The following is a 24,700-nucleotide window of genomic DNA, read 5'->3' on the forward strand; positions in this document are numbered from 1 at the left end:
CTGTATAAATGTGAATATGTTGATAATAACTGTCTAAATGTAACTGTGATAAATTAATTTATCGTGTACGATTTATCTTGTTTCTCTTCCATTAGTGACATATTTACTATTGCTTCTGGAAGAATCCATGGTGGTATAACTGATATTTGTCATTTTAAATTCTTTTATTAAGTAATTTCAAGTCTACAAGTACGGCTCCTTTAAGAACTTTGCTTTAACGTTTACAGTGGTTGCCAAGGGCAACAAGAGGCTCCAGACCACAACATTTAAAGTGGGCCGCGGTTTACCTTTAGCCTCTTACATTTTCAGGAATGGCGAAGGCAGTTGCTAAAAACCGCCCTGCTAAGAAACGCTGTAATAAATGGGAGACAGCACTTGTCGAAGCGCAGTTTAATGAGGTAATTTGGTGTTATTTGTTCTTGTTTGAAATGTAATATATGAGTTTGTTATTTATCATTAGCTTGGTATAATGTGTGGGTGAATATATAATTATTAACGAACTAAAAGCAAGTCTTTCTGTTCGGCTAACCGCTGTGTTTTCATCGGCGTTAATCTGAACGAAGTAGTAAAATGGACATATTAAAGTTATGCAAAATGCTTAACTAAAAGGCACAAAAGAGGATTAGGGCCACTGAAAAAATAAAAAATAGTTAACTGATTTTTACATTATGTTTTAAGTATCCTATAATAGGAGAGAACAGTCAGAATTGTGACTTTTCTCACGATTCCTACTCTAATCTCAGAATTCTGACTTTTTTTCCTCACAATTCCAATTTTACTCTCAGAATTCTGACTTTATTCTCAGAATTCGGACTTTTTTTTTAACTCAGAATTCTGACTTTATTCTCAGAATTCAGACTTTTTTTACTCAGAATTCTGACCTTTTTTTCCTCAAAATTCTGACTTTTTTTTAGCCAGAATTCTGACTTTACGCTCAGAATTCTGACTTTTTTCTCACAATTCCAACTTAAATCTCAGAATTCTGACTTTATTCTAAGATTTCTGACTTTATTCTCAGAATTCTGACTTTTTCTGACTTTTTTCTCACAATTTTGACTTTATTCTCACAATTTTGACTTTGTTCTCACAGTTTTGATTTTATTCTCAAAATTCTGACTTTAATCTCAGAATTCTTATTTTTTTCTCAGAATTCTGACTGAATTCTGACAGACTTCAAGCTGTTGCCATGTCTGTTTTAAAGACTAAACTAGCTCTCTTGTTTTAATCACCTTCTGCCCTTTCATTATTTACCGTAAATAGCATCTTTGGGTTAAATATCATCACGTAAAAAGTTGCCTAATTCTGTAATTTTCCACCAATGTGTTACTGGCCCTCCCAAACACCTCATATCTTTGTCAGTGAAGCTGAGTGCTCCCACATCTCTTCCTTCATGATGCCCATCTACATTAAGATCCAAAATTCTGAGATTAAAGCCAGAATTCTGAGGGGAAAAAAAGTCAAAATTCTGAGATTAAAGCCAGAATTCTGAGGGAAAAAAAAAGTCAAAATTCTGAGATTAAAGCCACAATGCTGAGATTAAAGGAATAGTACACCCAAAACATGATTAGCCTTCATTTTCTACTCACCCCCATGCTGAACAACAAGCACATGCGCGCTCACGACGCTACGGAAGCCGGCAGACCAAACCAGATGAAAGTGCGCATTCAGCGTCTGCTCTGCCAATAATGCAAGCGTAGAAGAAGAAATGTGCTGTTTACCTGTGCAAAGAAAGAAACAACGAAAGAAAAATGTCTGAGGACTTCAGTGTTGAGGAAGAGCATGAGTTCTTTGCCGAGCTGAATGCGCTGGTTTGGTCTGCCGGCTTCCGTAGCGTCATGAGCGCGCTTTCAGGAAATCCTATACACTACTGTTTATGCTCTAAAAACATTCTAAATGACTTTGTTTCGAGTAAATTCTGGATGCTACCCACTCAGGACACTTGGATTACATTGGACGAGCAGTATAGAGGAATATTGACACGTTTTTTTGTGGACTTTTATGGACCTTTCTGTCTCGGTCACCATAGACCTCCATTATTTGAATGTCAGCAGACAGCAAGAAGCCTCCCAGATCTCCAGATGCATTTGAAATATCAAAAAAGTACTCCAGAGTGTTGTTTAGCATGGGGGTGAGTAGAAAATGAAGGCTAATCATGTTTTGGGTGTACTATTCCTTTAAAGTCAGAATTCTGAGGGGAAAAAAAGTCAAAATTGTGAGATTAAAGTCAGAATGCTGAGATTCATTTTTCTCAGAATTAAAAAAAATATTATACTGAGATCAAATGTAAAAATCAGTTAACTTTTTTTTTTCCAGTGGCCCTAATCCTCTTCTGTAAAAAGGCATTATACATTGAACTATAATTCTAACGGTTTATTACCAATCACTCTAATGAGTTTGGTCAGCTACTGAAAACAAAACAAACAAAAAAAGATGAAATTTTCCCCCAGAAATATTAAATAATGCAGTAAATCTAAAACAACTATCCGAAAGGTATGGAGGACCAATCCTGCCATAAATAGAAAAAAAATAAATAAATAACTAAATGCTCCAAAAATAACTAAGCATACAATTAATTCCCCACTAAAAACACAATAATCAAATAAATGTAGATAGAAATTAAATTATACAGTGAGACATAAATGTAAATATCTCTTTTAATTAGCTTCTTTGTTTTTCGTCTTTGTAATAATTACCTTATTTAATTTCCTTTATAATCTTAAACTTTATTTATTTATTACTTAATAATTGTATGCTTATTTATTTCTGGAGCATTTATTTATTTATGTATTCATTTTTAATTATGGCAGGATTGGTCCTCCAGAAAAGGGAGGATAAGCCACAAAAGGTAATTGCTTAAGATAGTTACAAAGTTCTGTATTGAATAATGTAAATGGAAAGTTAAGTTGAAGGAAAAAGTATAGATGAAAAAGATGCAAGAGCTACAAGAATAATTGTGAGTTAATGAATATTAATTGTTTGAGATTGTTTTGAAAACAACATCCATTTTTAAGGTTGTATGAGGTCCTGATGTGAGGTTTTCCAAACCATTGAGTCAGTGCAGCCATCTACCAGGAGAAGTTTAGAGCGCTTAATGCACACAGTACATCTGCTGGCAAGCTTTATAGAATTGCTGATTTTATTTCAGGAGGACTTGGCACCTGACCACTGTACCAAAGGTACAATTCCTGATAATAGCAGCTGAAATTACTTTCCCTAACTGATCTGACCTAAACCTTACAGAATCTAAGGAGTTTATTCAAGAGGAAGATGAGACACATCAGACACAATAACCTAAATGGACTTGGTTAATAAACCGATCAGCTCTTCCTCTACCTGGGAAAAAAACCACGTGCTGTCTTTGTGTCATGCTGTAGCTACAGTATATGTAATTCAAACAGGAAATTTGAGTAAAGTAAATTAAAGCAGAACCCTTATTTTTTCTTTTAATGGAAATGCTTTTACACAGTCATTTTTCTTTTGTGTGCAGGATAAACCTCCAACCATAGTGGATTATTGGACTGTATGTGGACTTTTTTGTAGGCTATAATTTCTATTTTAACAATGATTTTTAATTATTCCTAATTAATGTTGTAATTTACAGAAAAAGCAACATTTAAGAGTGTTTTATAGTTGTAAGACATAATCATGAAAATGGATAAATGCAAGCGCTCCTATCCATAAGTTAAAGATTACCATCTTTAAGTTTCTAAACTGACTTCATTGTTCTGATGTATTAAACCCAATGTTAATGAGTTTCACTTGTATTAAAGCCCATTTAAGAGAGTTTTTTAACACAGGTTACAGCATTCTTTAGGGGTTTTATTTTGAAAGGTGTGTGTAAATGCCAGATTTCACGCACCCTCGCTATCGTTAGTAAATTTGTACAGCAGAACACTCAGGACCGATTTTAAATTCCTGCTTTTGTTTTAGATTTTCCCACTTAAGTGTTAAGTTACCTAAAACTAAAGAAAAAGAAATAGTTATGACAATTAACAGGAAAGACGGATGTGGCGTTGTTCAATTTAAGCTGTTTGTTCTGGTGTCACTACCTCCTCAGGACTCATGGCAGGCCTGTGTCTCTGCTGTGGTTGGAGGCAGTCCCAAGGAAGAAGAGGAACTCATTCAGCCTCTGGTGTCGGCTCTTCAGCAACCACAGCGAAAACTCTTCACCCTCATAACTTGGGACAGCACACTTGCTAAGGTATCTTTTATTGCTAAAGGTTAAATGTACCCGACACACACAAATATCTGTACAGAGCAACAGTTTTTTCATCTTTGTGTAACCAGTTTGAATATTTGCATTCTCATTAATTATTCTCTAATATAACATAACATTGTTCTCCTTTACTGGATAGTTAAAATAAGAAGTGAATTATTTTTCAAATTGTTGTGTCTTCTGTTTACCTGTAAGCTTTTGTCAATAATGTTTGTTGCACAAAAAAGGTTGGAAAGAAATTGTTCTGACTTCATCTGAGATCATTGGAGTAAAGATACCTCACCTGGAAGAAATATGTATACTTGGTAAATATCCCAAAAAACGTTCTGAATCCTAACGAGTCAACTTTAATTGATTTGGACTCCTGAAGGCGAGGAGGATGGTAGCTCTGTACTGGAGAAAAATGGATGTGCCCTCGATACAGATGTGTATAAAGCAGATGGCATCTTGCATTATGCTGGAAAGGCTGACTTGTATAACCAGGGGAACGGCTGCAGAGTTTGAGACTCTATAGAATCCTTTAATAGAGTTTCTTAAATGTCAAAATGCACAATTAACCTAAAACGGCTGCATTGATGTATGTTGTTGAGTGTTTGTGTTTTGTTTAATTAAATGTGTGAAATATGTGAGATGTTTTATGGAAATTGTTAATGTTCATTTTATGGATGTTTTTGTTTTGATTATAGTGTCTTTGCACAAGTGAAATGCAGTGAGGAGAATAAGTATTTGAACACCCTATTTTGCAAGTTCTCCCATTTAGAAATCATGGAGGGGTCTGAAATTGTTATCGTAGGCGCATGTCCAATGTATATAATCTTAAAAAATAGAAATCACAATATATGATTCTTTTAAACAATTTATTTGCATGATACAGCTGTAAATAAGTATTTAAACACCTGAGAAAATCATTATTAGTATTTGGTGCAGAAGCATTTGTTATTTACAGAGGTCAAATGTTTCTTGTAGTTTTCAACCAGGTTTGCACAATCTGCAGGAGGGATCAGGCTAGATCAGGCTGTCGCTGAGAAGCAGAGTTTGAGCTCCCTCCAAAGATTCTCTATTGGGTTTAGGTCTGGAGACTGGCTAGGCCACACCAGAACCTTGATATGCTTCTTATAGAGTCTCTCCTTGGTTATCCTGGCTGTGTCTTTCGGGTCATGTGGGGAGACCCATCTTCGTCTCATCTTCAATGCTCTTACTGAGGCAAGGAGATTTTTCCCCAAAATCTCACAATACATGGCCCCGATTATCCTCTCCTTCATACAGTTCAGCCGCCCTTTCCCATGTGCAGAAAAACACCCTCAAAGCGTATTGTTTTTGTTAAGTCTTCTGTGTCCCTGTAAGCTTCTGTTAATGTTTGCAGCACCGTTGCACCCAAATTTCCCCCTGTGTGGAAATATAAAGGTAGTTTTGTTCTATTCTTTGTCCCATTACATGTGGTTACCCATTCAAAAACACACATTCACAAACTGTTTATTTGCAACGAGAGACTGCAGCAACATCCTGTAACCATTTCTGTCTGTTTGATACTCTGTTGGTAACAGCTATTAAAAACCCCCAGTTTTATCCTGCGCTATGATGATTCTGGATGAATTGTACTTTTCAGATTAATCTTAATCAAAGGTGGTAATAAATGGCTGACACGTTTTGCGGTAAAAGGTAACTTTCATATAGGAATATCTGCCTGTGATAAAGTAAATTACACTATTGATTTTTTTTTTTATCAGTTTTTATTTGGAAAAGGTGTAATGATATAATAAAGCTTTAAAACGGTGAAGCTGCTATGCTTTAATTGTTCACATTTAAAAAGCTGATGAGCTGAATAACTTTCAGAAAGCATATGACTCAAAATTAAACTATTTAAGACAAGCTAAGGTTTTACATAAACTGTCCTGTTGTAAATATTAGAACATAATCCTTTAGAAACTCCTCTAGATCCTTTCTTTTTTTTTTTTTTAGCTCTTATTGTATTTTGCAGAACAAACCATCATTGTTATTAAATGTAAATATTCCTCTCTAATCGATCGTCTTCCTCACAGATCCACGAGCTGGGGAATCCAAAGAGAAAAAAGCAAGATGATCTTCCCATGTTTTATGAGGTAGGCTTCGGATGCTTGATAGCATTTGTTCTTCAAATAGTATTACATTTTACAATGAATAACATGGCAGTTGATTGTTTTTAATATTTTGCGCAGTCAGTATATTCTCTGTTGGTTTGTGAAGGTCGCAGTGTCTGCTAAGGAGCTGCTGGATGCCAGACAGGAGCTACCCTGTGACTTGCTGGCAAAGCTACTGAAATTCCAGTTGCTGCAGGTCAAAAGCTGTGATCAGCAGAGAAGAGAAGATGAGCAGGTAAAGGAAATCATTTTCTCTGGTAATTCTTAAACCCTTTATAGGGCAGTCAGTGAAATACTCTAAAAATAAAAATTTCAAGCCAATAGTTTTATTGGAATCCAGGACAAGACCTTCTTACCTTTGCAACATTACAAAATATGGGTATTTTGATACAATGCAATAAAAATGGTTGATAAGAACATACATTACCCTGGTTTAGTTAAATCGGTGGTCTCCTGATGATTAAGTGTTTGGAAGGAAAAGGTACTTTATATCACTACGTGTGGGATTGGCCAAAAAATAAATCAAAATATTGAAAAGAAATTGTTTTGACTTTATCTCTGATCATTGGAGTGATGATACCTCACCTGATAGAAATATGCATACTTGGTATCGAGGGTGTAAGTTTGTGACGAAAGACACTCTAAGGGTGTCTTACTCAACCCGCACACTTTCATTAGGTTTTATATTCAAAAATATATTTATTGAATGCTTTCCTATTTTTGAGAACACAAGATAACTATAAAACACTAATATTTATATTTATAGATAGTTTGAGAGATGTATTTTAGCGCATTACATATATAGGGCCCAAGAACATTAATGTATTAAAAAAATAACGAATTATAGCCGATTCCGAGGCCAAAATCAATATATCATGCATCCCTAGAAGTACAATTTCAATACCATCCAGAAAAATATCTATATGCTTCATTTTAAATATAGAATATCATATTTCTTTCTTGTAAAATTTCTTGTGAACTTGGAGATATATTTTATTGTATGTTGCATATCCCAGTAAATCTGTTTCCCCTTTAAACCTGCAGCTCTCCCTGCTTCTTTCTGTGCTCTGTTTCAAAAAGATTCATGAACCTATTTACTAATATAATAATGCCAGAAAAAAAATCAAGATATGTAGAAGCTCTGCAGTCTGATTCTATCTGTACAATAAGAAAACATGTTAATTTTAACCTGTAACTGTGAGTCATGGCCCTCTGAGAAGCCAAGATTTATTTAACTAGTAAAGAAGAACAAACTATGTTTTCTTAAGCTTCTTGCATAATAATACTAACTTGTATAAACTTATAATTTGTTGCCATTTTTAGCTGAAAAAGCTCTGGATGTCAAACAAACAGATTTTTCAGTGGCATGATCTCTGATTTTTTTTAACCAACCCGTCTCCTAACTTTTACTTAAACATCAAAGCAGCTTCCGGTTACTATTCACTGATTGCTGCTCTCTGTCTCTCCTCCATGTAGCTACTCTGAACGCAGTGAAATGCGACCGCAAATCTGATGTCTCAAAGCGACAGATCCGATGATGTTAAAGCGGTAGAGAGGAGGAAAAAAAACACGGAATCAAAACGCTGTGAACACAGTTAGCTGCACCCAAACTCTGTTACCTTTGGCTAAAGTAAATAAGCGGAAAGGGGGAAAAAAAGCAGAAATTATTGGTGGGTACATGATCCCACCAGTCCTTCAGAAAGTTACGTCTGTGCTTGAAATAAATATCCAAAAACTTTCTAAATCCTAATGAGTGAACTTTAATTGATTTTGGACTCCTGAAGGCGACGAGGATGGTAGCTCTGTACTGGAGACAAATGGAAGTGCCCTCGATACAGATGTGTATAAAGGAGATGGCATCTTGCATTACAGTGGAAAGGCTGGCACAGTTTGAGACTGCAGGGAATCTAAATTATTTAGTTTATTTATTAAATTTGTGTGTGAAGTAAGTGAAATATATTGTGGAAGTTGTGAATGGTCATTTTATGGATGTTATTGTTTTGATTGTTGTCTCGTTGTACAAGGGAGAAATATTTAAAACTCAATAAAAGCATATTTGAAAAAAAAAAAGGTGTGGCCGGACTATGTAGGATTTTCTTTAAAGGTCACTAGATGCCTACTAGGAGTCATTTTTTTTTTTTTTTTTTTTCATTCCAGCTTGAAAGCGAGGGGGAAAAGGAAAAGGTTCTTATTCATTCTAACAGCAAGGCCAAGCTCTCCAAACAAAAGGAAAAGGATCCCTCCTCTGCTCTGGATTCCTTCAAGGAGAACAAAACCAAGCTCAAACGTCGGGGTGAGATTGAGCCTCCCGTGTATCTAGGTAAAAACACAAAAACAGCCAATGGTCTATGAATGTTTATCCTTGGTCTGTGTCTATTCAGGCAGTTTGTTTTTTCGTTTGAAACCAAAAATGTAAAAAGCCAAAACACCAGTATTTTCATTATTTGAATGGAAATGAAACCTTTGACCAGGTTTAGATTTATTTTCTTTTTTTTCATGAGACAAGTGTGCTGGCCCTGCAAACTTCTCTTGCCCACAAAAAAAAAAAAAAAATTACAAGAGAGCTTATTTTTATTCTGTGGAAATAAACTGTTAATTTGACACCAGAAGATGTAACGACTACAAATTGAGAGGGTGCTCACTGAGGGACTGTTGAGCCTTCATTCTCCCCACCCAGCTTCATTTTCCTCCCACAGGAATTTAATCATTTTGTAAGACAGTTTGAACTTTTTGGTCCCGAACATCCTTAAGTTCTTCATTCTCTTCCTAATGTCTTTCCCTTCCTTCCTTTTCAGTGTCCTTTCCTTCTTCCTCTTAGGTCAGGGTTAAGGTCCTTACTTCTCCTTGTTTATATTTCTTCAGATGACGAGCCGGACTGTGGTCCCCAACATTATATTCTGCTAGTGGGATTCCATCAGCCTCGCCTGATAGGAGCGCTGGATGCCATTGGTGTTCATGTTGCAAACGTTATCAAGCTAAGCTTTGAGCACAAAGAAAGCTTGGAAGAAGAGAAGAGCCAGGAGGCCGAGGAACTGCAGGCCTCTCCAGTTCTGACTGCAGGTTCAGAGTCTTCTCTACAAACTAGAATATATATGTAGCTGTGTGACTGTTTCTCTGATGTTCTCTCTGGTGTTTCGAGGATCCTGTAGAAGCCAGACAGCTCGACCTGTTCTGGTCTCACCTGAGGTCAGTTTTAGACAGTGGAACAGCAGACTCTAAACTCCCTGATGTGATCCTGCTGAACTACCCTGTCCCAGATCTCACACCCCCCTTCCAAACACAGGATCCTCAGACTGCGGTGAGCAGAGTCTGATCTCTCTGTTGTCTTTATTAAGGCTTTTACAGAATTTAAGTCTCATAACCTGAAAATAGAAGCTCAATATTTGTCATTTTATTTCCTGGTTTGTGTTTTTCTTGTCTGTGTTCAGCTGCAGCTGGGAAGGCAGATATTTGATGGCGTCGCAAACCTCATCTATGACTCTGTGGAGATGCGCCGGCAGTATCAGCACTACAGAGACCATGTCCAGCTCATCAGTATACCCACTGTTGTCACAATGGATTCACAGCCTGCAGAGGTACATTTACAGCACTGCTCAGAGGTTTACAAGGAAAACTGCTTTAAAGGGTGTTTGAATTGTTTATTTCAGCTGGTCCTTTTTTTATTAGTGGACTATAAATATATTATTAAACAAAAACTGATTTAAATTTGAAATCAAAAGCTGCATAAGTTGCTGTTTTTCTCTAAATAAGAGATTCAACGTTTTACACAAAGCCTACAAAACTTTATTAAAACTACATCGTTTGTTTCCATTAACAAGCCTCTAGCATGATTATGAAGTAACATTTGACCATTAAAATTAATTAAAAACTTCACTCAACTAGGTTGTTTTCTGATGTTTTGGGCATGGATCTCTTTAAATCATAGTCCACACATTTCCAATAGGGTTGAGGTTTCATAAATTTTGATGAACTGTTGATTTAAGTTGAAATTGAATTTAATTAGCCGACTCACTTTATGCACTGCACCAGTATCATGAGCCGAGCATGCACCCATGGCATGATGCTGCCACCACCATGCTCGACTATTGGAGCAGTGCAGATAAATGTGGGCAGATGACAATTGTAGTTGGGGTTGTAGGTGTACAGCAGCAGCTTCTTTCTTGCCAGTGCTGTCCTGGTCCACATTGATCTTAAAATCACTTCTTTGTGGACAGACTTTGATGTTCAGGAGAGTATTCCAGTGATTGTGGACCTGGTTGCTTTCTCTCTTTTTACTCGATGAAACTATTGATCTAATATAAAGAAATGTCTCACTGTTTCACTCTAATTTGAGTCATATTTCTTTGGAAATGTTGATTAATTGCTTTGAGGTTTTGGCTACATGTCATAAAATGGTGTTAGCAGAGGATGGTTTCGATCCATCGACCTCTGGGTTATGGGCCCAGCACGCTTCCGCTGCGCCACTCTGCTGTGCTAATATGTGTATCAAAAAAAAAAAAAAAAAAGAACTCAACAACCCTGAGGGTGCAGGTTCGATTCCTGCTCGGGGCTACAACAATTGGCGTACTGTGTACCAGTTCTATTCTAATTTCTTCATCAACTATATCTGTTGAGGTGTAAATTGTTGTACACTTTGGACAGGATCATAATAGTTTATATGAATGGATAATAGAATATGTACATAATAGGTATATCATAAATAAAGTATTATTTTTTAACAAATAAAATGATATATATATCTAGAAAACATGAACCTATAGTCTAGATTTTAGATCAATGCAGAAAATAGATGTTTGTTATAAAAATGGCAAAACGGCTTCCAGTAGAGCTGTTTAGATCCCCAGCCATGTAATTTTGAGTTTTAACAACCAAGTTTATCTGGTAGAAACAAAAAATAATGGAATAATGCAGCAACTCTGACAGTAAGGTACAGCTTGATAAAAGAACAATATGAGCAAAAGGCACAGCATGTTAGAATAGCACCTCGAATGAGTTTGGTTGCAGCCCTACAAAATAAAAGACTACAAAGACAAAACATGTCATTTCAAACTGATATAGGCAGCGATTTGACAAATGCTTGAATTAATTACTGATTTTGTCTTTAAAAAACATGAGGTCATTTAGGTATTCCCTGAAAATAATGAGATTGTCTCTTATAGCTTGACCTCAGAAGAGGGCTACGTTATTGCAGAATAAAGCTACGTTTTCCCTTTGTGAAAAACAACACATCATCCCTAGAGAAAATATGATTTTCTTCTTCATTTTTGCCTGTTAATGGGCAAAGATATATTGGATCATTTTTAAAAGAAGTACATGAAAACTAATAATAAAACTTATGATTATTAATTACAGATTCAACCACCATATAACAGTAGAGGGAACATTTTTTTATACATTTTCCATAGAAGAAGATAAGGGTTTAATATTTATTTATTCTGTGATCAGATTGACCTATTTGAGACCATTTACAACAAAAAGTTTCACTTAAATTCTTATCAGACATAAACACTCCAGCAGATTTTATCAGAGCTCAAGAAAATTGATTACCATAATAAAGCTCACTCTATACTTATTTATTGATAATAATCTCATAGTCTAGAGTAGACTCAATTCTGCAACAGGGATCACAGTCTTTCATCATTAGCATACACTTCTTTAAATTTAGCAAGGAGTAGAAAAATCTGTGACATCACATAACTAAATAAATTATTTTATTCCAGGATGTTGGTATAGTTAGATGCAGGAACACAAGTTAAAAAGCAGGAACAGTGTTTCCTCTTTGCTGGTAAATACAGAGCAACAGCGCCACTTCCCTTAGTGGTCATATTGTGTATTACATCCGTAGTGGTTTAGGACTACCATAGGAAATGAATGGGAAACAGTTTAGGGAGCTAAACATTGCTGTGTTCATAGGATGTTGGCAGCATGTAAGAGTGAATGCTGTCAGAGGAGGATGTTTTTAAATGTATATCAAATATTTCTTTACACCATCTACTAAAGCTAGTCATTAATATTTATTTATTTCATGGGTTTTTGTGGTTAAACATTGTGTCTGCTGTTCTCCAGACCCGACTCAGGAAAAGGCGACCAGTCAGAGATCAGGGCGCACCAGGCGCAGGTTAAACCTCTCTTTTACTAACAGCTCACATGTTGTTGTTTGCTTTTTTACCCAAAGCTATAAAATCTGTCTCCTTCCTCTAAAACCTTCCAGAGTCAAAGCTGCCTCCTTTATATGTGGATGTGGAGATGTGTGACTATAACAGTCTGTTGGAGCCTGTTCCCTATGAAGCCTGTTCTGTGCCGCTAATCCTGCACTGTATTCTGGAGCAGGTAGGTGTGCAGTGCATTAGTGTGTGTCCCTTTATATTTTTAGATGAAGCTTCAGTTATTGTCACTTAACAATCCTCTGTTACAGTCTTCCATTTGTGTCATTAATAGTTTCTCATCTAAATTTCTCTTCAGGTGGAGATTTCCACAAAGCCGCCTTCTCCGGGCCCTTTGCAGGGGCCTGAGGAGCAGCAAGCTAACAGTGGTCCTTGGTTAGACTGTGATCAGGTTAGCTATATGCTCCAGAGCTGGCTGCCTCTCCTGAAGACAGAAGAAGAGAAACAACATTTGTTAAAGGAAGCTCTGAACTATGTGCAGGAGGAAGAGGAGACAGAAGTGAGTACACAGCAGTGATGTGTGAAATCTAGTGAGGGGGGCGGATCTTGTTCGAATGGCGGAGGGTTGCCCATATGTGCAGCATTGGTGGTTCAGTGGTAGAATTCTCGCCTGCCACGCGGGAGGCCCGGGTTCGATTCCCGGCCAATGCAGCAGCTTCTTTTTCTTTTGATGGGTGGTCTTTTGAGCAGGGGGTCTCATGTTCCAGCAGAGAGGACAGACAAGTAGTTTAAAATACATCAATCCAATCCATTCCTGCTATTTTGGCATAACCATACTGCCTCTAAAAGCAGCTTACACATAGAGCATCAGCTCTTAAGTCAGCGTCGGGGGAGGGTCGGGAACGCTGCTCTGTGGGCAGACTGCACGCCAGGGAAACTGTTACTTCCTTTGTTTTTATCTTTAAGCCTGAAACTGTTATAAACCTGATGAGAGGAGAGAAGTTTATGTTTTTTTAGTTGCTAGCAACAACCGTTAGACTGATTCCAGCAGATCACCAGCTAACGGTTTGCTTTAGAGCAGCTGTGCATGAGAAAGAATGTGGGAGTTTCTCCTGGAGCTGAATCATGAGTTAGTACCAGTGGATGTCCACCAGGTGGAGCTAAAATAAAGTGAATATGTGGAATTTGTTCCCTTTGTTGCTATATTTTGCAAATGAAGGGCACGTAATTGTTGGTCTTTTTGCAATTATTGGCCAATTTGAATAGTTTGTGATAATGACTTGGAACTTAAAAATAATCAGCATTTCTCGTTTACCAGGAGGGGGATCTAAAGATGCAGCAGCCTGCACTGTGATGCAGAAAACCATTAGACATTTACCAACATATCTGGACACATATAGGGTTGAGAAAAGATCAAATTCACAAAAATTAATTTGGTATTTCTTGTACTACTCATGCAAACTTATACAGTTGCTCCTCTAAGCAGCAATAGTAAAATAGGAGGAATAATGATGCATCCCTGAGTATCATGTTTTATGTATTTCCTAACAGCTCAATTGGATTTTCTTTCTGAGTCGTCTTTCAGCCAGCTGACTGGCAGTCTTTAGAAGTACTTAAAAAGTACTTAAACGTCTCTGTTTTCTGTCCTACATTAGAGGCTATTGGAAAAGTTTGGACCAGGGCCTGCTCAGAAGAAGCCTGATTATCCTCTGGTCATCAGCTGCCATGATGAGAGGGCGCTACGATTACGGGACATTAACGTGAGAATTTATGCTCAAAAACTTCCAACACTTTTTAAAATATGTATGACTGTCTGTGTCCAGACAGAATAAGTTGATTTGAAACATTAACCTCTGCAGTTTCACTAAAGTTGCTGAGTCACCTACATCTGTGACCCATTCAGGTGGTTAAAGGTATCAATCCAGCTGAGGTAGAGTCATCCATGATGGAGAGTTTTCCAGCCTGGCAGCGCATTCTGTCTGTAGTCAAATATAGAAACAGCAACATCTGCTGGGAGGCAGTGAAACAACAGCTGAAGCACTACTGCACAGATGGTCAGAAAATCAGCTCACATCCCTGCTTCTATCCATCTGCTCTTTGTTTTTTTTTCTACACATTTGCTGTTTTTGTCCAAATTCTAAGTGATACTAAATTATTCTTTTATGTAAATAAAATAGAGAGTGTTTCCTGGCCTGAGGTGGAGCGCCTGTTTCATCAGAGTGTGTTTGAGGCTATGATACTGACCATGGTGGATCAGAACAGCGTTTTGCTGAATGCTCCTGAACCACAGCCAGTGCAGCAGCAGACACTAGTTATCCCATGGGACAATCCTGTTCTATTTGCCAAACAGAAGCTTCAAACCGTTCAGACTAAAGGTTTGTAAACAGGTGAATCAGTCGCAGAGAAACCCAGCTTCACCCACTTACCTCCTGATGTAAATGATCTATAGGTCCAGCATTTCTGACTGAAGACCCTGGAAACACAGAGGTATTGTTAATATTGTTTAAATTGTATTTCTTCTGCCAGCTCATTTTTAGTGTTTTATTTTAGATGAGAGAAGAACCCTTTAATTCAAAGGTTTTGCTGTGATGTAGTCATCGTTGCGTTTCTTTCTCCAGCACCTGGATGGGGAAGTCATAACGCAGCTGGATTCAGTTGAACTGCAGGATTGTAAACAAAGATCTCTGTTTGACTGGTACTACACAGAGCATCACAGTTCAGCTGTTCTTCCACAGGTCAATATTTTATTCATAAATGGGATAAAATGAGGCACTTTTTACAGAAACTCCACACATTCTGCTTCCTTTAGGTTGTAGAAACCCTAACTCTGACTTGATGCATCATTTCTCCATTGATTTGTGTGGATTTGTGAGAACAGTTTGGCTGATTATTTTAGACAACCCAGGCAGTACAAAAATGTAGTTTTCCACAACAACATGCTTTTAAACCATTTGAATGAACCTCTAGCTGTATGTTTATTTCTTTTTGTCGTGCTGGAAGTTTAACCTCAGCCCCATTCTAAATTCTTCTGCAGCCTCTATCACTTTTTCCAATGTATGCCTGTATTTAGCTGAATTGAGCAAAGCCACAGCATGTTGGTGCAAGTATATATATATTAATGATATTAAGTAAATATTTTGTTATTAAAAGAAAACTGATGTGTATGTATTTTTTTTTTACTGTTTTCAAGGCTGCACTTTAAAAAAATGAAATAGTCAAGAGAGCCGTTCTTAACCAAATTTCTTTTTGTTTACACTTGTGTGTACAAAATGACAAAATAAATCTGTTTAAGTACCATAGTTATCCACTTCTATGTGGTTTGTGAAAGTGAAAGCCCTTTGGGAAACTCCTCCAACTCCCATTGTCATTGTGACACAGCACACACAAGTGAACACTGCACACCATGAAATTGCATTTATGCCTCACCCATGCAAGGGGGCAGCCCTCAATGGCCCCCCATCTTAATTACTCCCCCCACCAACCTGGCGGGTCGGGAGTCGAACCGGTAACCTTTGGGATCCAAGTCTGACACCCTAAACTTCTCCTCCATTCCCATCCTTGGCCTACCTGCCTACCCTGGCAGGTAATGGTAGCCCATCCATTTAGCAAAGTTTACAGGAAGAGAAGCACCTGACAGTTGAGTAAATATTTCACGTAACAACATTCAGGCGTTCCTCCCTAGTGGAGATGTTCACATCGAGGTCATTCATTGCAATTAGACAGCCCTGTCAACAGAGTTAATCATCCATGCATCACGACAGCATTTCCCATTTGGAAATGAACCGAGGAGAACCGTCAGGTTTCATATCCAACAAGCACTGGGAACTGCAAGGACTGCCACTGGTTTCAGTTAACCCATGTTACACCATGTCTGCTCTATGACGATTGTTTGTTTAATTGATATGAAATTAAATATTGTGTAGACATAAAAAAAATCTTACCTCTCTCATACTTATTTCTGTAAAATTTCTGTTTAGGTTCTCCAAGTTGCCTCAGAAGAATATAGTTGCCTGGACATCTTTAGAGGAAACATTGAAAACATTGTGTATGTTTTTTGCCACAACCCTGTGAAGTCTCAGCGCCTGCGTAAAGAGTTCTGGGATGTGGCCCTCCACACAGATGTCAGGTTCAGGTCAGTATTTCTTCCCTCATCTTTCATCCTTTCTATTAGCTCCAGATCCATGTTAGATCTGGGGCTTTAACTGAACGCTTGGATGTTATACTAGGTCCATAAAAAACATCAAATGTCCTTCTATTGTTGCACAGTTTGTGGAAGTATAGATAAATATATTTTATTCAGATATACCAATTTTAATTAGGATTACCAGCAGAAAAATATACTTTTGAGCCTAGAAAATAGTGGAACTTGAATATAAACGATCAGCAGATAACTTTGTCTCCTCTGATCTCCCCATAGAAAATATCTGGAGCATGTGGCTGATAAAATTTCAAGCTGGACAAAAGAAGAAGAGTTGAAAAGGGAGAAAAGGCTGATCATGAACCAGAGTCCTGCTGAGGCTCTGAAAGGTGCTGCTTTGGTTTTAGAACAGACTGTCAAATGAACAACCCCCATCAGAAACATGTGAACCAGCTGCTGGTTTTTAATTCACTATCTTGATGCCTTGTCTCTCCTCAGGGCCTGGTTACAGTTGTCATGTAAAGATTAACTGAGGATAGAAGCTTAGCTGAACATAAAATAAATACAAGAATCATATTTCAGCTGTAAAAATACTTTAATAGATTTACTCTTCTATATCTCCTATATCCTCCCCTTGGCTGAAAACATTCACAGACTATTTTTTTTCGATATCAAAGAACTCTCTGAATAAAATCGGACCAGTTTGCCTCATATTTCTGCATACCTTGTTTTATCAAAGTGAAGCTCACAAAGCAAAGACTGTAATCATTTTAAAGCCTGGATATCAGATTAAGTTTTAATGTGATGCATTCATATCATTTTCCTTTTTTTTTATATTTCTTTTTTTTATGTTTATACTTGATTCATAATATTTTGATATAGCTAATTTGTGTTATTACATATTTGCAGGATTTTATCCTGAGTTAAATGGGCCAAGAAAATATGTTTGTAAGAATATTGCAGTTAAAGAGCTATTAGAATGTGACCTTTGCCTGAATATAAAACAAAGCAGCCAGAAATGTTAACAGGTAGAATATCTTTTTTCATGATCTTACTTTTCTTATGTAGCTTCCAACACTTTGGTGTCTAAATGTTTTGCAATTTTGGCCAAAATGAGTTCTTAAAATGGCAAAAACAAATTTATTTGCTTTTTTTTTGTCTAACCACTTAATACTGATTCTGGCTGTATGATCAGACAGTATTATCTCTGTAAAGTGGCTTGAGATTAGACGTGTTGTGAATTGGCGCTATCTAAATAAACTGAATTGAATTGTTTTGTGAAGGGCTCCCATTAGTGAAATCTGCACCTTGTCTAGGCGCTTGAGCTGACAAACCAACTCTTACGGCCCTATGCCCTTTCCTTACCAAACAAACTAGAACAGATGAATAAAGACGCCATCTATCTTTAAAGTCTTGATCCAGGGCAGCTCTCCTTTCTTTCAGTTTCAGTACTGTGTAAGAATGTTATTTGTTTTTCATGTTTAGATGAAACTTCTGCCTGCTCCGTAGTGGAGGAAGAAGCTCTGGAACCAGTCATCAGAGAAGATTCCCTGAAAGTCAGTCACCTGAAACTCACACCACTGAGCACTCACATGGGCCACACCAGTATTCAATTACAGTAGAATATGATTAACCAGAGGCCACTTTGTCATCACCAGGATCTCTTTTCATTAGGTGGATGTAATGACTCACTTAGCATCGCAGAAGCATTCATTAGCTTTAATAATTATATCATAGATGTCAGATCTGTGACTTTAAATACAGTGAGATTGAAAATGATGATTGTTTGCATTATTTCAATGGGTATCTGTAGTTTAACAAGGTGGCTTGTTAAGAAAAAAAAAAATTATGTTTTAATATGCATTCTGATTCATCAATGATACATACCGGATTACATCATGAAAAATATCTATTTTTTAGTAATAATGTAAGAATTTTATATACTCACTCTCATTTCTTTCATTGGCATGTCAGTCTTCAAGCCATTTAAATAAAACGTGAAACAGTGGTAGCCCTCTCACATTAGTTCCTTCTTTGATCTTTCTATTATGTTATTTTTAAAGGCCATGGAAATGGAGCAGGAGCGGATGAAGAAAGAGGAGGCCATCAAAAAATCAAAGAATAAGGCCAAAGGCAAACAGCAGAAAGAGGTTAAGGCATCTGACAAGAAAAACAAAGCTCTGCTTGGTGACGAGAAGAGGAGAGAACATAAAGGAAATGAAGGAATTGTTTCAACCATGACCCTCACAGCTCCGCACGCTACCACAGCAGCCGCTGAGGATGAACAGAGGGACCTCGGTCTAGAAGAAGAACCTGACAATGTGAAGGAACACAGAAATCCAGAAATGAAATATAGTGTTCTGTCCTCCAACTGCTCATTAGGTGTTGATTTTAGATTATTTTTTTGTTGCCATAGAGATTCATCGGCTACATCACGGACGGACAGTTGATCCATGCATCAGGACACATTGAGGAAATCTACCCCTCAGATGGAGGACGGATTACTGTGGAGCATGTGAGCTTTGTTGAAGGTATAGACAATTAAAACCAACAACCTTAAAATCTGCATGTGTCTTTGCATTTCTATGCAGATTCCTTTTAGAGCTAACCCGTCTAACAGTAACAGGTGGTTAATCTGTGGTTTTCTTTCCTCTGTCCTCATTAAAACACTGATTTTCCTACTCAGGTCCTACCATGATGAAAGTAGCAGTAAAGAAGGATGGACACCTCTTCCACACGCACATCAACCACATTGTTCATTTTCACCCTAACCCCCCGAGTAAGCCAGAGGATAAGAAAAATATGGATCCACAGGGGGAATGGAAAGGTGAAAAAAAAGCTTCACATAACCAGTTAGCAACTTAGTGCTAACTGGTTAGGGAGATGCTTCTGACACACTGGCCATAACCAAAATAGCTTGCAAACCTTCCTCCACAACAATCCCACCCCCTTGATTATCGACCAATCATATTCACTTTATTCACTCGTGTAAAGTCTGGCACCACTCGGGATAATTCAGAAATGCAACCGTTGAAACAGCTGCTTCCCTACGACTTTAACAATCTGCGGTGTAAAATATTTTGAGCACCAGTTCACAGTGGAGCCAGCTTTATATCACCATGTATTATGAAGGTCCCAATGATAAAGCCCCTGTTCAGTAACATACAAAGATAAATTTAATTTGCTGCTTCCGTGTGCCAGAGGCCTCTTGTATAAACAAGACGAGCCAACTGCATTTTAAATTAACTGTAGTAATATAGTGCCTCTTCAAGCCAGAGGACTCCACAGCACCTTAAAACTGCATCCACTCATTCACCCGTTCACACCCTGATTGTAGCAAGCTACTGTACACTGCTGTGACCAGAAGTGTGCAGGAATGTTTTAGATTTGAATGTCTTTGGTTCTTTGCCGTGCTTTCCACTGATTAGAAACTCTGTATTGATGTGTCTGCCTGTCCTGTAGAGCCAGAGGCAAGGTTGATGAAGGTCGTAAAGCAGGGCTCCTTCTCAGCAGTCCTTCGTAATCAAATCAGACTCTCCTACAGTTTCTACGGCCCAACAGCAGAAGGTAAAGGAAAATATCATATCACTATAAATGTTTGAATTTCAAACAGGTAGACTGCTCCTGTTGCAGCTCTGAGTATTTATTATGTTTGAACTGTGTTTTTATTTTAGAGGACAGAGATTCATTATTATTTATTTATTTTTATTTTTTTAAGTGTGTTTTCAGAAGACACATGTTTCCAGCCAGGAACCAGTTCCTTTCTCCTCCTCTGATTTCAGCTCCAAGAGACAAATCCAGGCCATTGAGGTCAGGCTTTCTCTCCTGGATTAAGCGCACATCTAAACAAACAAAAAGAAAATATTTGTTTTGTTGCTTTAACCACATTCTGATGTATTTTAAGGAGTGCATCGTTCAGTCAGCTCAACAGTCGCATTCTCTCAACGGTCTCAGCCTTTCTGTTCCTAACGGATTACTGCTGCAGTTTCTGCATGAGGACACACAAGGTCAGTGGGAGCTGGATGAAACCACAGCAGCTTGCAGTCTGCCCCATCAGCTCATTCAATGTGTGAATGCGTCGTATTTCTCACCTCTTTGTTGAGTTTTATGCTGTACCCTGCTAAAGTATTCACACCCATTTGCTCACTTTACAACACAATTGGGGTGTTTCATTGCTATATCAGAGATTATTTGTTTGAAAAGAAGAAAAAAACATTTTGTTTATGCCCCTCTTAACCCTGACACCATTTAATAATATGAAGGAGTGCCAGACTAGAGATTTTTTATTTTTTAAGAATAAGGTCGTAATATTATAAGAATAAAGTCTTAAAATTACGGGAATAAAGGCGTAATATTATGAGAATAAAGTCCAGATATTACAAGAATAAAGTTGTTTTTTATGACAACTCTTACAAGAATCACTTTCTTCCCTAAAATGAGGAATGTCAAGCATCATGTGAAGTTATACTTTGGCATTGGTTTGACAAATAAGGAAATCTTTTAGCGCACCAGCATCAAAGAGCAGTATGTCAAAGTGGACTATGGCTGCTGTTTGGTGGAGCTGCTCGGCCGTCATATGATTGTCGGAGCTCGAAGCTTTCTTTCTGAAACAGGTTGCGATATGATGACTTAATTCTCGTTATTTTTCAACTTAATTCTCATATTATTACAACTTCATTCACGTAATATCATGACTTTATTTTTGTAATATTACGACTTTATTCTCGTAACATTACGGCTTATTCTCATAATGTTACGACTTTATTGTCGTAATGTTACGACTTATTCTCATAATGTTATGACTTTATTCTCATAATGTTATGACTTTATTGTCGTAATGTTACAATTTTATTGTCGTAATGTTACGACTTATTCTCATAATGTTATGACTTTATTCTCATAATGTTACGACTTTATTGTCGTAATGTTACGATTTTATTGTCGTAATGTTACGACTTATTCTCGTAATGTTATGACTTTATTCTCATAATGTTACGACTTTATTTTCATAATGTTACGACTTTATTCTTGTAATGTTACGTCTTTATTGTAGTAATATTACGACTTTATTCTCGTAATGTTATGAGTTTATTCTCGTAATGTTACGACTATATTCTTGTAATGTTACGACTTTATTTTCGCAATGTTACGACTTTATTCTCGTAATGTTACGACTTTATTCTTGAAATAAAAAAATAAAAAATCTCTAGCCTGGCCCTAATACACCATCATATAATACAATCCAGTGCAAACAAGAGCTTTTAAAAGTTCGTAGATAAAGAGTCTATCTGCATCTAATTTGTTGGCAGTATAAATAAAGATGTTTCTTGCAGGCGTGAGATTTTTTTAGGATACAAACAGCATTATGAAGAATAAAGAAAATCAGGGATAAAGCAGCTGAGATGTTAAAATTAGCAGATTATAAAGCAATGCAGGCCTAAAGAAATGCCTTGTTTTTATTTATTCAAGACCTGTAGAATATTTACAAAATCATTTTTATCTGCTCAAGAAGAAACTAAACAATCAAGTAAAGCGAATCATTTTTGTGAGCAAATCTTCTGTTGTTCACTGTAGATCTACAGTAAAACATGATCAGGATTTTGTAGGTTAACCTTTTTTATAGATAATTTGGATCTCTAAAAATATTTTCGACATAAAACCTGGCTTAATACATACATTGCAGTTGCAGCCAGGTTTTAACTGAATTTCCCTGGATACTTGTGGTCCTATTGCAATGATATTCAAGAGAAAGCACAAGTCATGATTATTAAACAATATTTTCACCCTATTTTCCCTTTTATGAGGAGTTGAATTTGTAGGTATTTTCTGATGGGAAAATGGATGAAGGTAAATTCAGTGCAGTCCTAGAAGGAAACATAAAATTATCTTTATATGGGACCGGTGGACACAAAGGAAGGGTTTAGATCACAGTATATGGTCTAATTCCAACTCAGCCTCTCAAGCAAACCTGAAATGTTGTCCATAGATCCTCTCAATCCAGAATGACTGTGCTTAAGCTTCAATGTTATGAAAGTTTCTATTTTATGTAAATAAAAGTACTTACCCTGATATTTCCTCCGTGAGCAGGAGTGTCTCCAAAGGAGGGCATCTTGGTGAAGCAGAGCTTTACTTTCCGTGGTAAAGGATGTAAGCAGCATCTTCAGGACGCATCCCTTACTCAGGAACTATATCGCATTGTTACGAGCCAGGGAGCTGTGATCCGTTACCTGAGAGATGGATCCACAGAGGTATACATACTGTACACTGATGCTGCCACGTCTTCAACCTGTGTGTTCACCACAGAGAGTTGTAGCTTTCCCCTGATGGGAGGTTCACAGCTGTTAGATGTTTTACTGCTGCTCATCCAATAAGGTGTTTTAGATCACATAATGTTTAAATCTCCTGTTCCTAGTGATAAAACTTTCCTGTCTTTTAGCCCAACAAGAAAACATCCCCCACAGCATGACAACAACCAGATACTTTATTAATTTCTGCTAAGGAAATTCCAACATGAAACAATTATGTTTGGACAATTCTAACATTATTATCTTCATTTCAAAACCATGAACAGATCTGAAATATGAATAATAGGAGGTGAAGTCTGAGCTGCAGCTGTATGAATTTATACAGACAGATATTGAGTAACCTTGTAATGTTAACGTCGTAGGTTCTGTTCCCAGACGGATCAGTTGGTTTCAGCTCAGATTCAGACCCAGTGTTGGAGCCTGATGACACAGCCGATGGCCAGATGAAAGGTTCGGTTCCTTAAAGAGATCTGATCTCACCAGTAGAAGCGTAGGCATCACATTGAATGCGGCTTTTGTCAAACACTTCTGTGTTTTATTTGTGTGCAGATCAGACATCGGAGGGTGAAGCTGAGACTAAGAGAAGGGTGTGGCAAATGACCACTTCATCTGGAGTTAGCTTCAGCATCAATGGAAGTATACACAGAGATCTACCCTCTATTCTCACCTTTAAGGCTACAGACCCTGGGACCAAACAGGTGACGCACTGCAGATCAAGTTTTAAACCAAAGCCCAGAGTGGCCATGGCAGCTATTATATTTTTTTATGTGCAAAATATGTTCATTTGGGATGGGAGTGGATGGGTCAAGGGTGGTTACATGGGTTTCCAACTGTGTAGAGCCTAAAGAGCTCTGCTGTCCTGTAAGGGGGGATTGACATTACGAAAAAGAAAAGGTAGAAAAGTAAATCCAAACATTTATCCCCCACCTCTTCAAAAAAAGTGCAACAAATTCTGTTTACATCCATATACCTCTAAAAAGTAGGGTTCCTGCATTAACAAAGATAAAAAGCAAGTAGTGATTAAAGCCTGCAGGTAAAGGATGATATATTTATTTCTGTCCAATGACTACATCAGGGGCATCTGTCTCTCAAAGAAGCATCTTTGTCAAACATCCAGATGCTGCTGGCTTCCTGTTAGAGCAGGCAGGACTAACACCAGGTGTAGTGCTCTATTTGTAGTGTCCAAGCTTCAAGATGTTACATTTTCAGAAATGATGTTCTGCATACCGTGATTCTAACAAGGTGTTTTGTTCTGTTACTAAAATAAAATTTAAAATTGTTCAGACTACATTATAAACCTAAGAAATGGCTGCATGTGAAACTGCCAGTAGACCTACAGCTTCTAAAGTACTCCATGTCTGTAACACTTTTAAGTCCCTTAAATCACTTTTGTCCTTATTTTGAGGCCCCATTTGAAATCCAGTAATTTTCACCTTGTCTAGAAATGTAAATGCAATGTTGCCATCATGTGGTCTTGTCACTTTGCAACCCTTTTCTGGAATAAACAGCCAAATGCGTAAAAGGACTTAAAGATCCTTAGAGTGACTAAAAGTATAATTTGGACAGTTTCATAAGAAGTCATAGTACTGTACATCAGGTGCTTCATGTATATAACCATTGGTGCATAAACAGAGCTTTTTATTGGTTAAACTGTTTAATGCTTTGCTGTTGTAAGGTTATATCGACCCGGGAAGATCAGGTTGTGATAGTCCAGAACCCAGATGGATCACTTATTGTTGACCACAGAGATGGAACTAGGATCAGCAGCTTCCTTCTAGCACGTAATGGTAATGTGTACGCTGAACAACCTGACACTTCCT

General features: G+C 37.4%; 1 protein-coding gene and 2 non-coding genes across 3 annotated transcripts in view; 2 read left to right on the forward strand and 1 right to left on the reverse strand.

The window, feature by feature from the left end:
- The first annotated feature begins 259 nt into the window (after positions 1-259).
- spag17 (sperm associated antigen 17) overlaps positions 260-24,700 on the forward strand; it is a 39,581-nt gene continuing 15,140 nt past the window's right edge. Inside the window, exons 1-29 of the mRNA XM_038274765.1 lie at positions 260-398; positions 4,058-4,201; positions 6,256-6,315; positions 6,440-6,568; positions 8,491-8,653; positions 9,196-9,392; positions 9,470-9,631; positions 9,762-9,908; positions 12,400-12,451; positions 12,545-12,663; positions 12,796-12,996; positions 14,093-14,197; positions 14,341-14,491; positions 14,615-14,812; positions 14,887-14,924; positions 15,056-15,172; positions 16,415-16,569; positions 16,855-16,964; positions 18,061-18,131; positions 18,639-18,896; positions 18,992-19,106; positions 19,262-19,402; positions 20,038-20,142; positions 20,294-20,385; positions 20,480-20,582; positions 22,663-22,823; positions 23,243-23,330; positions 23,430-23,578; positions 24,556-24,667. Of these exons, the coding sequence (XP_038130693.1) occupies positions 312-398; positions 4,058-4,201; positions 6,256-6,315; positions 6,440-6,568; positions 8,491-8,653; positions 9,196-9,392; positions 9,470-9,631; positions 9,762-9,908; positions 12,400-12,451; positions 12,545-12,663; positions 12,796-12,996; positions 14,093-14,197; positions 14,341-14,491; positions 14,615-14,812; positions 14,887-14,924; positions 15,056-15,172; positions 16,415-16,569; positions 16,855-16,964; positions 18,061-18,131; positions 18,639-18,896; positions 18,992-19,106; positions 19,262-19,402; positions 20,038-20,142; positions 20,294-20,385; positions 20,480-20,582; positions 22,663-22,823; positions 23,243-23,330; positions 23,430-23,578; positions 24,556-24,667 (3,730 nt within the window). The 5' untranslated portion in view covers positions 260-311. The remainder of the gene's footprint in view (positions 399-4,057; positions 4,202-6,255; positions 6,316-6,439; positions 6,569-8,490; positions 8,654-9,195; positions 9,393-9,469; positions 9,632-9,761; positions 9,909-12,399; positions 12,452-12,544; positions 12,664-12,795; positions 12,997-14,092; positions 14,198-14,340; positions 14,492-14,614; positions 14,813-14,886; positions 14,925-15,055; positions 15,173-16,414; positions 16,570-16,854; positions 16,965-18,060; positions 18,132-18,638; positions 18,897-18,991; positions 19,107-19,261; positions 19,403-20,037; positions 20,143-20,293; positions 20,386-20,479; positions 20,583-22,662; positions 22,824-23,242; positions 23,331-23,429; positions 23,579-24,555; positions 24,668-24,700) is intronic.
- On the reverse strand, positions 10,732-10,803 carry trnam-cau. Its single transcript has one exon. It is a non-coding gene; the product is annotated as a tRNA-Met (tRNA).
- On the forward strand, positions 13,078-13,148 carry trnag-gcc. Its single transcript has one exon. It is a non-coding gene; the product is annotated as a tRNA-Gly (tRNA).

Source organism: Cyprinodon tularosa, unplaced genomic scaffold (genome assembly GCF_016077235.1).
Source record: "Cyprinodon tularosa strain WSP-4 unplaced genomic scaffold, ASM1607723v1 ctg93, whole genome shotgun sequence".
In the NCBI taxonomy this organism is placed as follows: Eukaryota; Metazoa; Chordata; class Actinopteri; order Cyprinodontiformes; family Cyprinodontidae; genus Cyprinodon; species Cyprinodon tularosa.